The sequence below is a fragment of the Salmo salar genome, chromosome ssa25 (genome assembly GCF_905237065.1).
Source record: "Salmo salar chromosome ssa25, Ssal_v3.1, whole genome shotgun sequence".
In the NCBI taxonomy this organism is placed as follows: domain Eukaryota; kingdom Metazoa; phylum Chordata; class Actinopteri; order Salmoniformes; family Salmonidae; genus Salmo; species Salmo salar.
In genome coordinates, this window is record NC_059466.1 from 41005990 (window position 1) to 41020967 (window position 14978).

The 14978-nt window shown below is 48.8% G+C and overlaps 1 protein-coding gene across 23 annotated transcripts in view; it reads right to left on the reverse strand.

Annotated features, from left to right (window-relative positions):
* Positions 1-601: 601 nt before the first annotated feature.
* Positions 602-14978, reverse strand: part of LOC106586786 (peripheral plasma membrane protein CASK) — a 231170-nt gene continuing 216793 nt past the window's right edge. For 19 of the 23 annotated variants that reach the window (XM_014174419.2, XM_014174420.2, XM_014174428.2 and 16 more), the window contains 5 exons: positions 6883-6963; positions 6701-6781; positions 3058-3260; positions 2282-2365; positions 602-879 (listed from right to left, as the gene is read on the reverse strand). In XM_014174419.2, coding sequence (XP_014029894.1) covers positions 703-879; positions 2282-2365; positions 3058-3260; positions 6701-6781; positions 6883-6963 — 626 coding nt within the window. In that variant the 3' untranslated portion in view covers positions 602-702. The remainder of the gene's footprint in view (positions 880-2281; positions 2366-3057; positions 3261-6700; positions 6782-6882; positions 6964-14978) is intronic. The other 4 variants (XM_014174421.2, XM_014174439.2, XM_014174433.2 and 1 more) reach the window with 1 other exon arrangement.

Consider the following 14978-nt stretch of genomic DNA (forward strand, 5'->3'; position numbering starts at 1 on the left):
TATTTGTTTATTTTGTTTATACAACACATCGGCTAGGTAGTCTGTAAGGGCAGAATCTCATCGGCTGCTGCAGGTCGTATGCAGTAGTTGGAGGATTTCAATTGGCTGCTGAAGGTCATGTGCAGTCCACAGAGGTTTCTGATTGGTTGAGGTGCTTTTCTTTTCCTGAAGGAATGATGTGAGTTTTTCATAGAGAATAATAGAGGCCTCAAGTGGCCAAAAGGTCCTATTAGCATGGGCAGCTAAGGGCTTCCACCATGCTTCGGCCATTTTAAAGTAGTCAAAGTAGTCAGCTGGGTGGAGATTCCTATGGGTTGTAGCCTCAATGGTGCTGCCCATGCTGTCACAGATGCGATAATGGCACAGCTATAAAGAGGAGTCTTCTTTCTCTATGGAGTTTTCGCAGAGATGCATTGCTGAGGAGAGGGAGCTAAAGAGGAGTCATTGGGGAGGGGAGGGGTGTTGTCCATAAAGGTCCAGTAGGACAGAGAGGGGAGAGGAGAGGAGAGGAGAGGAGAGGAGAGGAGAGGAGAGGAGAGGAGAGGAGAGGAGAGGAGAGGAGAGGAGAGGAGAAAGCAGAGGAGAGGAGAGGAGAGGAGAGGAGAGGAGAGGAGAGGAGAGGAGAGGAGAGGAGAGGAGAGGAGAGGAGAGGAGAGGAGGAGAGGAGAGGAGGAGAGGAGAGGAGGGCTTTGTGTTTTTTCCTCAGTAGACCCAGGACACAGGGATCCACTGTGCGTTGGTACAGACCAGGTCTATAGCCTCCTCTAGGTGTCTGATGGTCTCATCTATCTCGTTGTTGATTATGGTCTGGTCAAAGTAATGGGCATAGGTCTTCTGGAGAATTTCTGACTCCTTCTGAAGATGCTGCAATGATTCGTCCTACAGCGAGAGAGAAGGAGGGGGAGGAACGAGAGAACGAGAGAGAGAGAGAGACATAATAAGACACAGACAGAGATGTGATGCCAATAAAGCAGTTTTAAATTAAACTGACAGAGAAAGAGTGAGTGTATAGAGTGGATGAGTAGGGATTCAGGACAGTTCTTTGGTGTCCTCAGTGAGAGGAGACTGGAGGAGAGAACTGAGCTGGTTTACTGAGGTAATACTACCAGACGATAGACCACTGACTATGGGCAGCGTTTTCTCTACTCGTACTTACTGGCAGCCTCCTGCACCACCTGGGGAGCTGAGAGCCAGTCAACCGAACGCAAGAGAAACGGAAAAATAGAAGTTCACAAAGACTGCATGCAAAATAAACCAGTGAAGAAAGCGATGAGAGAAGAAAAAGAAAATGTCGGAGTGCAGAAAAAAAGAAGAGTGCCAATAGAGTACCACAGTACGAGTCATGATACCCAGAAAACCTAGAGGTCAAACAGGGAAGTGGTTCCAGTTGTTTTTCCACCTTTCATTTTTCCCATAGGGGATTTTAGAAACACTTCAAATAAAGGGCCGTGTTTCGTGTAGGCTTACCCTGCCGTGACATTTTGATAACCGTGTAAATCTCTCTAGGACAAGGTGACTTTTATTAATATATTTGCCTGTATTTATCCCCCAAAAACATGGCTATCATAAAGAACTACAAATGCCATAATGATCTGGACGAAACTGCCGAATCGAAGCAAAGGTAAGAATATCTGGATTAACTATCTAATGTTAGCTAAATGTAGTAATGAATAAATAGGCTACATTTCCTTAAATGGAAAATTCTGTGAACTGTCTTGTGCAAGTTTTAAATGGACACAAAACCTGTTAGCAAAGGTGTCACCTAGAGATGACATGCAGGAGCTTGCAGGGAATAACAGTTGAGCTTGCAGGGATTTACAGTTTTGTATGTCTACTTTGATGCTAATTAGCATTTTCAAATCTGAGAGTAAATAGAGCCGAATATATTGATAAAAGTCACCTTGTCTGAGAGAGATTTACATGGTTATCAAAACATCACACTAGTGTAAACCTACACAACACACAGCCCTTATTTTAAGTGTTCTTAAAATTCCCTATGTGAAAAATGAATGGTGGAAAAATGATTGGAACCATTTCCCTGTTTGAGCGCTAGGTGTTATAGGTATTATGACACCTCCACTTTGTGGCTATATAGCTGCAGTGTCCCAAGTTGACTCTGTGTGTGTGTGTGTGTGTGTGTGTGTGTGTGTGTGTGTGTGTGTGTGTGTGTGTGTGTGTGTGTGTGTGTGTGTGTGTGTGTGTGTGTGTGTGTGTGTGTGTGTGTGTGTGTGTGTGTGTGTGTGTGTGTGTGTGTGTGCCTGAGAGTGAGTGAGTATGTTACCTCATTGATGCCAGGGGTAATAGTTGGTGCGGCGATGAAAACAACGTAAGGAGCGAACTCCGCTGTCCGCAGGACCTTCAGGGCCTAATGGAGAATAGGTTACAGTTCAGCTGGGCTGTTTGTATGTGAGAAGACCTGCCTAAGAAGACCCTCGGCTTTCACAAGCACACATGACAAAACACCTAGGTTATTTAGAATGTTTTGTTCACACTGTAGAGATAGAGGACTCTAGTGCCCAGAAGCCCGTTTAGCATGGGCAGTGCCATTGAGGACTTTCACCATTTTGAAGTAGCCAACTGGGTGGGACTTCCTATGGGTTAAGGAAGGATCACATAATCCATCCAGGTCATCAGGAAGGATCAACCAATTAATTACACTGGTGAGACCATAACTGAAGGTGGCAGTGAATTGCCAACCTTGGATTTACACCTGTTTAAACAACCCACTCTAGGTGGCAGTATGCACACTTTCGGTTTGTTAACCAACTCATAGAAGTAGTAGAATAAGAAAATGGACTGCTTCAAAATGGAGATGACCTCAATTGCGCTGCCCATTCTCTCACAGACGACATATTGAAACAGATACAAGGTTGTGTCCTCTAACTATCTCTATGGTTCACACAAACACACACCCACCCCATATACAAACACACACCCACCCCATAAACACACCCACCCCATAAACACACACACACACACACACACACACACACACACACACACACACACACACACACACACACACACACACACACACACACACACACACACACACACCTGTGGCTCTACGTCCAGTATGGAGATGAGTCCCTGCTCGTGGATCTGGCGGAGGGTCTCTAGCCGCGTGCCGTACATGGCGTCCTCGTGACTACCGTACTCCAGGTAGTCATTGTTACTGATGTCCTGCATCATCTGGTCATGTGACACAAAGTAGTAGTTCTTCCCATTTTCCTCGTCCTTCTTAGGAAGTCTGGTTGTATCTGGGGGAGGATGTAAGGTAAAGATGAAAGAGAGGAGGAGGGGGTCGGGGAGGGGGTTAAGTAAGAACGATAATCACAACGGATGGTCAAAGTGAGTGAGTGAGTGAGTGAATGAGTCAGTGTGTAGTAAGTTTATGTTAAGATGGCGCCGAAGAGGATGGCTGACGTTTTACATGCTCCTAACCAACTGTGCTATTTTATTCTTTTTTTTTACGTTGTTTGTAACTTATTTTTTAAACTTATTTTGTACATAATGTTGCTGAAACTGTCTCTTATGAGCAAAAATAACTGTACATCAGAACAGCGATTACTCACCACGAACTGGAAGAAGCTTTTTTCTTTAACGAGTCCAACGAGAAAGATATACTGCTCTCCAGGGAACAGGCCCAAATCCCCGTCATTTGCATGAAGAAAAGACGAAGGAAACGGGGCGCAGGTCGGGCTGCCTTCTGAGAATCCGTAGGCGAGCGAGTAAACTCCCACTGCCATCTGTTCTACTGGCTAACATGCAATCATTGGAAAATAAAATTGATAACCTACGATTACGATTATCCTACCAACGGGATATTAAAAACTGTAAAATCATATGTTTCACCGAGTCGTGGCTGAACAACACGGATACGGATAATATAGAGATGGCGGGACGTTCCATGCACCGGCAGAACAGAGAAGAAGCTACGTCTGGTAAGATGAGGGGTGGGTGTGTGTGTCTTTTTGTCAATAACAGCTGGTGCGCGACATCTAATATTAAAGACATCTCGAGGTATTGCTCAACTGAGGTAGAGTACCTTATGATAAGATGTAGACCACACTACCTACCAAGAGAGTTCTCATCTATATTATTCATAGCCGTCTATTTACCACCACAGACCGATGCTGTCACTAAGACCGCACTGAATGAGCTCTATAAGGCCATAAGCAAACAAGAAAATGCTCATCCAGAAGCGGCGCTCCTAGTGGCTGGGGACTTTAATGCAGGCAAACTTAGACCACATTTACTCCACACACAGAGATGCATACAAAGCTCTCCCCCGCCCTCCATTTGGCAAATCTGACCACAATTCTATCCTCCTGATTCCTGCTTACAAGCAAAAACTAAAGCAGGAAGTATCAGTGACTCGCTCAATATGTAAGTGGTCAGATGACACGGATGCTACGCTACAGAACTGTTTTGCTAGCACAGACTGGAATATGTTCCGGGATTCATCTAATGGCATTGAGGAGTATACCACCTCAGTCATCGGCTTCATCAATAAGCGCATCAACAACGTTGTACCCACAGTGACCATACGTACATATCCCAGTCAGAAGCCATGGATTACAGGCAACATCCACATTGAGCTAAAGGCTAGAGCTGCCGCTTTCAAGGAGCGGGACACTAATCCGGACGCTTATAAGAAATCCCGCTATGCCCTCAGACGAACCATCAAACAAGCAAAGCATCAATACAGGATTAAGATTGAATCCTCCTACACCGGCTCTGATGCTCGTCGGATGTGGCAGGGCTTGAAAACTATTACAGACTACAAAGGGAATATGCGAGCTGCCCAGTGACGCGAGCCTACCAGACGAGCTAAATGCCTTTTATGCTCGCTTTGAGGCAAGCAACCCTGAAGCATGCAGTGAGAGCACCAGCTGTTCTAGATGACTGTGATAACGGTCTCGATAGCCGATGTGAGAAAGACCTTTAAACAGGTCAACATCCACAAAGCCGCGGGGCCAGACAGATTACCAGGACGTGTACTCAAAGCATGCGCGGACTAACTGGCAAGTGTCTTCACTGACATTTTCAACCTCTCCCTGACTGAGTCTGTAATACCTACATGTTTCAAGCAGACCACCATAGTCCCTGTGCCCAAGGAAGTGAAGGTAACCTGCCTAAATGATTATCCCGCCCCGTAACACTCATGTCGGTAACCATGAAGTGGTTTGAAAGGCTGGTCATGGCTCACATCTACAGCATCCTCCCGGATACCCTAGACCCACTCCAATTCGCATACCGGCCCAACAGATCCACAGATGACGCAATCTCAATCACACTCCACACCTCCCTTTCACACTTGGACAAAAGGAACACCTACGTGAGAATGCTGTTCATTGATTACAGATCAGTGTTCAACACCATAGTGCCCACGAAGCTCATCACTAAGCTAAGGACCCTGGGACTAAACACCTCCCTCTGCAACTGGATCCTGGACTTCCTAACGGGCTGCCCCCAGGTGGTAAGGGTTGGCAACAACATGTCTGCAACACTGATCCTCAACACTGGGGCCTCTCAGGGGTGTGTACTTAGTCCCGTCCTGTACTCCCTGTTCACCCACGACTGCGTGGCCAAACACGGCTCCAACACCATCATTAAGTTTGCTGTTCACCGACAACGATGAGACAGCCTATAGGGAGGAGGGCAGAGAACTGGCAGTGTGGTGCCAGGACAACAATCTCTCCCTCAATGTAAGCAAGAAAAAGGAGCTGATCGTGGACTACAGGAAAAGGCGGGCCGAACAGGCCCCCATTAACATCGATGCGGCTGTAGTGGAGCGGGTCGAGAGTTTCAAGTTCCTTGGTGTCCACATCACCAACAAACTATCATCGTCCAAACACACCAAGACAGTCGTGAAGAGGGAACGACAAAACCTTTTCCCCCTCAGGAGACTGAAAAGATTTGGCATGGGTCCCCAGATCCTCAAAAGGTTTTACAGCTGCACCATCGAGAGCATCCTGACCGGTTGCATCACTGCCTGGTATGGCAACTGCTCGGCAGCTGACCGTAAGGTGCTACAGAGGGTAGTGCGTACAGCCCAGTACATCACCGGGGCCAAGATTACTGCCATCCAGGACCTATATAATAGACAGTGTCAGTGGAAAGTCCATAAAATTGTCAGAGACTCCAGTCACCCAAGTCATAGACTGTTTTCTCTGCTACTGCACGGCAAGCGGTTCCAGAGCACCAAGTGTAGGACCAAAAGGCTCCTTAACAGCTTCTACCCCCAAACCATAAGACTGCTGAACAATTAATCAAATGGCCACCTGACTATTTATATTGACACCCCCCCCCCTCCATTTGTTTTGTACACTGCTGCTTCTCGCTGTTTATTATCTATGCATATTCACTTCACCCCTACCTACATGTACAAATTACCCCCGCACACTGACTCGGTATCGGTGTCCCCTGTATATAGCCTCGTTATTGTTATTTTATTGTGTTACTTTTTATTATTTTTAACTTTTGTTTATTTGGTAAATATTTTCTTAACTCTTCTTGAACTGCACTGTTGGTTAAGGGCTTGTAAGTAAGAACTTCACTGTTAAGGTCTACACTTGTTGTATTCGGCACATGTGACAAATAAAGTTAGATTTGATTTATTGTCTGTGAAATGGGGTAGGTGAATCTGTGTGTGTGTGTGTGTGTGTGTGTGTGTTTGTGTGTGTGTGTGTCTTACGTGGGATTGGGTAGGCAAATCTGTCGGGGTGTTTAGTGATTAGTGTGTTCTTGATGTGTCTTCTGCCCACTCCATGGGCCCCTGTAGAAGAGAGAGCCCTCAGTCAGAAGTGAGAACACCATCTAGTACCCTTAGCCAATACAGCATTATCCTTTATAATTCCAGATGATATTTGTACTTACCTAACAAGACTAGTGTTTTCCTCTTGAACGCAGGCAGTTTCACTACCTCTTCATAGGTGACAAGATCTAGTTGGTCGAATACTGGAGAAAGGGAGGCAAGGAAAGAGAGAGGGATAGTGAGACACTATGAAAGAGAGGTAAAGACCGACATCCAGAGAACTGCATCTTACACTGGGACAACACAGGACCCTAACAGTAAGGTGAGAGAATGCCTGTGACAGTTAGTTGGACCTGGAGACAATCATAGCCTGGGTACTTGAGTGTTTCAACATTCAACAACACTATATCGACATCTGGGAATGAGAAGGACAAGATGGCTAAAACAGAAACAGACTAGCACCCAGGCTAGCCATGAGATGAAGGGGTAGACATTTTGTCTGTGACAATTAGTGACAGTTATTAACAATTAGTGACAGTTATTGACAATTAGTGACAGTTGGGAGATAATTCACGATTAGGGAATGATCTATGATGTTACAAAGAGAGATAGAGCTTGATCTTCTCCCTTGGAGTCATATAAGTACAATGGCCTGTATGTCCTTAAACGTGACATCATTAAATCAAATAGCTAAATCAGTGATTTATTATAACCCAGTCTAAAGCCCTAATCCAATGAGATGAAGAAGAGAGATTTGTGTAAGACTGTTTACACATGACGGGTAAAAGATGGAGAATATTGTGTTTTCCTTCTGGTCTGATGTGACCTCTGTGACGATCATGACATTCTGTCAGCCGGTTATTGTCATATAAAAGACTGCCGGTCTCACGATAATTGACCATTAATTAACATAAATAAGATTAGCGTCTCCAGGCCTCCATGCATACAAGTCACATACAAGCCGATAATGTGCACCTTTGGAACATCTACATTTAAAAATGCAATGTATGTGTGTTACGTTTGTATTTATTTATATATAAAACGATGGATGGATAGAAGAAGAGATGAATGAGAGAACACAGGACACAACACTCCTGGGTGTCTGTACAGCATACAGCAAAGAGCATATGTCCTTACCCAGCATACAGTGCAGGGTACTGCACATTACACCTCTACTGAACCTAACAGCTGTGTCTGACATGGGAAATACAACACTCAGTACGCCATGTACAGTACTCTCTCTGGAATAGAAGCTCTCTCTCTCTCTCTCTCACCATCTCTAACGGCTAAGGTTGACTCAATCTCTCCTGATTCCTCTGCTGCTCTGTTCTCTCATTGGCTGGCATGTGTCCTTGAACTTGTGCCGACCTTTAACCTTATGTACAACGTGTCACATTCTGAGAATGACGCTCAGGGATATCAAATGGGGATTCTTTCCCTGAGGAATATGTATGATGATAAAATTCAAATACCTTCTGAAACACACAACACCAAAATAAACTAAATATATGGGTGAGGAGGAAAACCAAAAAACACACATGCAAATACACACACAAACTGCAAAGCTATGTTCTTTCTGTTTTGTGCTGGATCTCTGTTGCTCTGAGCAGGTGCAACAGAAACAAAACGGAAACGTTGGGAGTAGTGCTGAGCAATTAGTGCTTTTTGAGGTCAGTTCGTTTTCGGTTTGATCGTTCAAAAATAATCCCGGTTTTCAATTTTGGTTTCGATTATTTGGGTTGAATGCTGTAACAACACTGAATAAAACAATTAATACAAGTCCCATGATGGTAGTGACTGTCCATTACTGCTCACTTATTAACCATCATTTACTCACATTACTTTAATAAAATATTTCAGTTGTTGAGTGAGTGTATTACATTAGTTTTATTTGATGACTTTATTATTCCATTCCGCGTCATCATCCCATCTCTATAGAGCTGCTGCCTATGCTGTCTGACAAAATCACAATTTTAGTAGTTCCTCAAAGTAAGTAATGTAAGTCATGCATTTACATCTATCAAGTAGATGTGCAATGGATTATGGTCATTGTATTTAATTAGCACATTTTATGTGCTAAACTATATTGAATATTGGCCTGTTGGAAACTACAACTCCCTACTACATTGCACAGTTCAGGCTGAATCTGATTTATCTCTAGAGAAATTGTGCAATGTGTGCATTGAGCTCACAGAAAAAAAAGAACAAAATGCAATTCAAATTATTGAACCGACATCAGACAATTTGTATTTTGTAAACCAAAAAATAACCACAATTTCAGTAAATCGCTCAGCACTAGTTAGGAGTGACAGCTGGTCAACTGAAAGGTTCATAATAACGCAAATTAAAAAAATGATGAGAGACAGAATGAGAATGAGAATGAGACAGAGAGAGAGAGAGAGAGACAGACACAGAGAGAGAGAGAGAGTCAAAAAAGCCAAAAGAGGCGTTAGCTAGCCAGCTACTGTCACTGGTTGTTACTTACATGCAGAGAGGCCGTTTGGAGGGGGACAGCGTGAGAGATGGACAGGGGTTCAGTTACACAACAATATAGAAGTTACCATAGATACAGCAATACAACAATACAACTCTGAAGCAGCAAAGCTCTGATGCCCTGCTTTATATTACTAACCAAACAGAGTAGAATGAAGTTGCTCCCAAACACTGATCTAAGGCCAGTTTTTGTATTTTAAGATCAGGATTTGGGCAGGGTATACTGACCTGACCTTAGATACTGTATGTGTCTAAAGGGCAACTTGTACCCAGAGCGTCACACTTTGGCCTCTTGAGGAGGGAAAGTAGGAATGATTCATCTTTATAGAGTTAAAATGGGACCTAATCATAGGCCTCATACTGTGAACATGCTGCCAGCTATCCCCCACATCACCTCTCATTCTCTCACATGCTGCCAGCTATCCCCCACATCACCTCTCATTCTCTCACATGCTGCCAGCTATCCCCCACATCACCTCTCATTCTCTCACATGCTGCCAGCTATCCCCCACATCACCTCTCATTCTCTCACATGCTGCCAGCTATCCCCCACATCACCTCTCATTCTCTCCTCTACTGCTTGAGCATATTGATGAGTCTCCCCTAATCTGCAACCTCCAGGCCCACTTCCTTCCCCTATCCCCTCCCTGTCCCTATCCCCTAACACCCTCCCTGTCCCTGTCCCTATCCCCCCGTCCCTATCCCCCCCGTCCCTATCCCTATCCCTATCCCCCCCTGTCCCTATCCCCCCCGTCCCTATCCCCCCCCTGTCCCTATCCCTGTCCCTGTCCCTATCCCCCCCGTCCCTATCCCCCCACCCTGTCCCTATCCCGGTCCCTGTCCCTATCCCCCCCGGTCCCTATCCCCCCCTTGTCCCTATCCCTGTCCCTGTCCCCCTCACACCCCCCCTATCACCTCCCTGTCCCTGTTCTGTCCCTATCCCTGTCCCTATCACCTCCCTGTCCCTGTCCCTATCACCTCCCTGTCCCTGTCCCTATCACCTCCCTGTCCCTGTCCCTATCACCTCCCTGTCCCTGTCCCTATCACCTCCCTGTCCCTGTCACTATCACCTCCCTGTCCCTTTCCCTATCCCTGTCCTTGCCCCTATCACCTCCCTGTCCCCGTCCCTATCCCTATCCCTATCCCCCCTGTCCCTATCCCCCCCGTCCCTATCCCCCCCTGTCCCTATCCCTGTCCCTATCCCCCCGTCCCTATCCCCCCACCCTGTCCCTATCCCGGTCCCTGTCCCTATCCCCCCGTCCCTATCCCCCCTTGTCCCTATCCCTGTCCCTGTCCCTATCCCCCTACCTGTCCCTGTCCCCCTCACACCCCCCCTATCACCTCCCTGTCCCTGTTCTGTCCCTATCCCTGTCCCTATCACCTCCCTGTCCCTGTCCCTATCACCTCCCTGTCCCTGTCCCTATCACCTCCCTGTCCCTGTCACTATCACCTCCCTGTCCCTGTCCTTATCACCTCCCTGTCCCTGTCCCTGTCACTATCACCTCCCTGTCCCTTTCCTTATCCCTGTCCTTGCCCCTATCACCTCCCTGTCCCTGTCCCTATCCCCCTCCCTGTCCCTATCCCCCTCCCTTCCCTGTCCCTGTCCCTATCCCTGTCCTTGCCCCATCACCTCCCTGTCCCTGTCACTATCACCTCCCTGTCCCTGTCCCTATCACCTACCTGTCCCGGTCACTATCACCTACCTGTCCCTGTCACTATCACCTCCCTGTCCCTGTACCTATCACCTCCCTGTCCCTGTCCCTATCACCTACCTGTCCCTGTCACTATCACCTCCCTGTCCCTGTCCCTATCACCTCCCTGTCCCTGTACCTATCACCTCCCTGTCCCTGTCCCTATCCCCCTCCCTGTCCCTATCCCCCTCCCTTCCCTGTCCCTGTCCCTATCCCTGTCCTTGCCCCATCACCTCCCTGTCCCTGTCACTATCACCTCCCTGTCCCTGTCCCTATCACCTACCTGTCCCGGTCACTATCACCTACCTGTCCCTGTCACTATCACCTCCCTGTCCCTGTACCTATCACCTCCCTGTCCCTGTCCCTATCACCTACCTGTCCCTGTCACTATCACCTCCCTGTCCCTGTCCCTATCACCTCCCTGTCCCTGTCACTATCACCTCCCTGTCCCTGTCTCTATCATCTACCTGTCCCTGTCCCTATCACCTACCTGTCCCTGTCACTATCACCCCCCTGTCCCTGTCCCTATCACCTACCTGTCCCTGTCACTATCACCTCCCTGTCCCTGTCCCTATCACCTCCCTGTCCCTGTCCCTGTCCCTATCACCTACCTATCCCTGTCCCTATCACCTCCCTGTCCCTGTCCCTATCACCTCCCTGTCCCTGTCCCTATCACCTCCCTGTCCCTGTCACTATCACCTCCCTGTCCCTGTCCCTGTCCCCTCCCTGTCCCTATCCCTATCACCTCCCTGTCCCTGTCCCTATCACCTCCCTGTCCCTGTCACCTCCCTGTCCCTGTCCCTATCACCTCCCTCTCCCTGTCCCTATCACCTCCCTGTCCCTGTCACTATCCCCTCCCTGTCCCTGTCCCTATCACCTACCTGTCCCTGTCACTATCACCTCCCTGTCCCTGTCCCTATCACCTCCCTGTCCCTGTCCCTATCACCTACCTATCCCTGTCCCTATCACCTCCCTGTCCCTGTCCCTATCACCTCCCTGTCCCTGTCCCTATCACCTCCCTGTCCCTGTCACTATCACCTCCCTGTCCCTGTCCCTGTCCCCTCCCTGTCCCTATCCCTATCACCTCCCTGTCCCTGTCCCTATCACCTCCCTGTCCCTGTCACCTCCCTGTCCCTGTCCCTATCACCTCCCTATCCCAATCCCTGTCCTTGCCCCATCACCTCCCTGTCCCTGTCCCTATCCCCCTCCCTGTCCCTGTCACTATCACCTACCTGTCCCTGTCCCTATCCCCCTCCCTGTCCCTGTCCCTATCACCTCCCTGTCCCTGTCCCTGTCCCTATCACCTACCTATCCCTGTCCCTATCACCTCCCTGTCCCTGTCCCTATCACCTCCCTGTCCCTGTCCCTATCACCTCCCTGTCCCTGTCACTATCACCTCCCTGTCCCTGTCCCTGTCCCCTCCCTGTCCCTATCCCTATCACCTCCCTGTCCCTGTCCCTATCACCTCCCTGTCCCTGTCACCTCCCTGTCCCTGTCCCTATCACCTCCCTATCCCAATCCCTGTCCTTGCCCCATCACCTCCCTGTCCCTGTCCCTATCCCCCTCCCTGTCCCTGTCACTATCACCTACCTGTCCCTGTCCCTATCCCCTCCCTGTCCCTGTCCCTATCACCTCCCTGTCCCTGTCCCTATCACCTCCCTGTCCCTGTCCCTATCACCTCCCTGTCCCTGTCCCTATCACCTCCCTGTCCCTGTCCCTATCACCTCCCTGTCCCTGTCACTATCACCTCCCTGTCCCTGTCCCTATCACCTCCCTGTCCCTGTCCCCATCACCTCCCTGTCCCTGTCCCTATCACCTCCCTGTCCCTGTCACTATCACCTCCCTGTCCCTGTCCCTGTCCCCTCCCTGTCCCTATCCCTATCACCTCCCTGTCCCTGTCCCTATCACCTCCCTGTCCCTGTCACCTCCCTGTCCCTGTCCCTATCACCTCCCTATCCCAATCCCTGTCCTTGCCCCATCACCTCCCTGTCCCTGTCCCTATCCCCCTCCCTGTCCCTGTCACTATCACCTACCTGTCCCTGTCCCTATCCCCCTCCCTGTCCCTGTCCCTATCACCTCCCTGTCCCTGTCCCTATCACCTCCCTGTCCCTGTCCCTATCACCTCCCTGTCCCCCTCCCTGTCCTTGCCCCTATCACCTCCCTGGCCCTGTCCCTATCACCTCCATGTCCCTGTCCCTATCCCCCTCCCTGTCCCTGTCACTATCCCTCCCTGTCCCTGTCCCTATCACCTCCCTGTCCCTGTCCCTATCCCCCTCCCTGTCCCTGTCACTATCCCTCCCTGTCCCTGTCACTATCACCTCCCTGTCCCTGCTCCCCCTCCTCATACGCATGTTGACATTTAATGTCATCAGTCTTGCCCTGGAGGCAGAACTGAGTGGTTTCAAAATTGTCTACATTGTAAAAATACATGAAAACAAACATCTGCTTTTTGGTCTTAATTTAAGGTCAGGGTTTGGCATTAGTGCTAGCTGCATGGTTAAGGTTAGGGTTAGGTTTAAAATCAGATTTTATGACTTTGTGGCTATGCTAACTAGTGACCACTCTGCAGAGCTGCTTCCAGTACATGAGTCATCTCTTTAAATGCCAAACTGCTCCTCATACACCCAGCTGTGCCCGATACCCAAATCAACTCCCATAATCCCTTGGGAACAGCTCAGTGCAGTTGTAGGCTGACATGTGCAAACATCTTTACACAATTAACTGACAAAAAAAGGAACTCTCCCAACAACAAAATCTATATAATACCCTCTCTCCTCTCCAGGCTTCTCAGTGAACAGGACTGGTGGAGAAGCTGACAGCTGATCTCTGGTCAGTGCTGCTCTGCTGTTACTGGTTACTGTTGTCATTTGAGCTGCTACATAGACGCACATGGCAGTGTCAGTTTCTCCTGCACATTGACCCTGGCCTGGTCTCCAGAGATCACAGAGACCAGAGATCACAGACACCAGAGATCACAGACACCAGAGACCACAGACACCAGAGACCACAGACACCAACGATCACAGACACCAGAGACCACAGACACCAGCGACCACAGACACCAACGACCACAGACACCAGAGACCACAGACACCAGAGACCACAGACACCAGAGATCACAGACACCAGAGATCACAGACACCAGAGACCACAGACACCAGAGATCACAGACACCAGAGATCACAGACACCAGAGACCACAGACACCAACGATCACAGACACCAGAGATCACAGACACCAGAGATCACAGACACCAGAGATCACAGACACCAGAGACCACAGACACCAACGATCACAGACACCGATGATCACAGACACCAGAGATCACAGACACCAGAGACCACAGACATCAGAGATCACAGACACCAGAGACCACAGACACCAACGATCACAGACACCAGAGACCACAGACACCAACGATCACAGACACCAACGATCACATACACCAGAGACCACAGACACCAGAGACCACAGACACCAGAGATCACAGACACCAGAGACCACAGACACCAGCGACCACAGACACCGATGATCACAGACACCAGAGATCACAGACACCAGAGACCACAGACATCAGAGATCACAGACACCAGAGACCACAGACACCAACGATCACAGACACCAACGATCACATACACCAGAGACCACAGACACCAGCGACCACAGACATGAGAGATCACAGACACCAGAGACCACAGACACCAGAGATCACAGACACCAGAGATCACAGACACCAGACATCACAGACACCAGAGACCACAGACACCAGCGACCACAGACACCAACGACCACATACACCAGAGATCACAGACACCAGAGACCACAGACACCAGCGACCACAGACACCAACGATCACAGACACCAATGATCACATACACCAGAGACCACAGACACCAGCGATCACAGACACCAGAGCCCACAGACACCAGCGACCACAGACATCAGAGATCACAGACACCAGAGACCACAGACACCAGTGACCACAGACACCAACGATCACAGACATCAGAGATCACATACACCAGAGATCACAG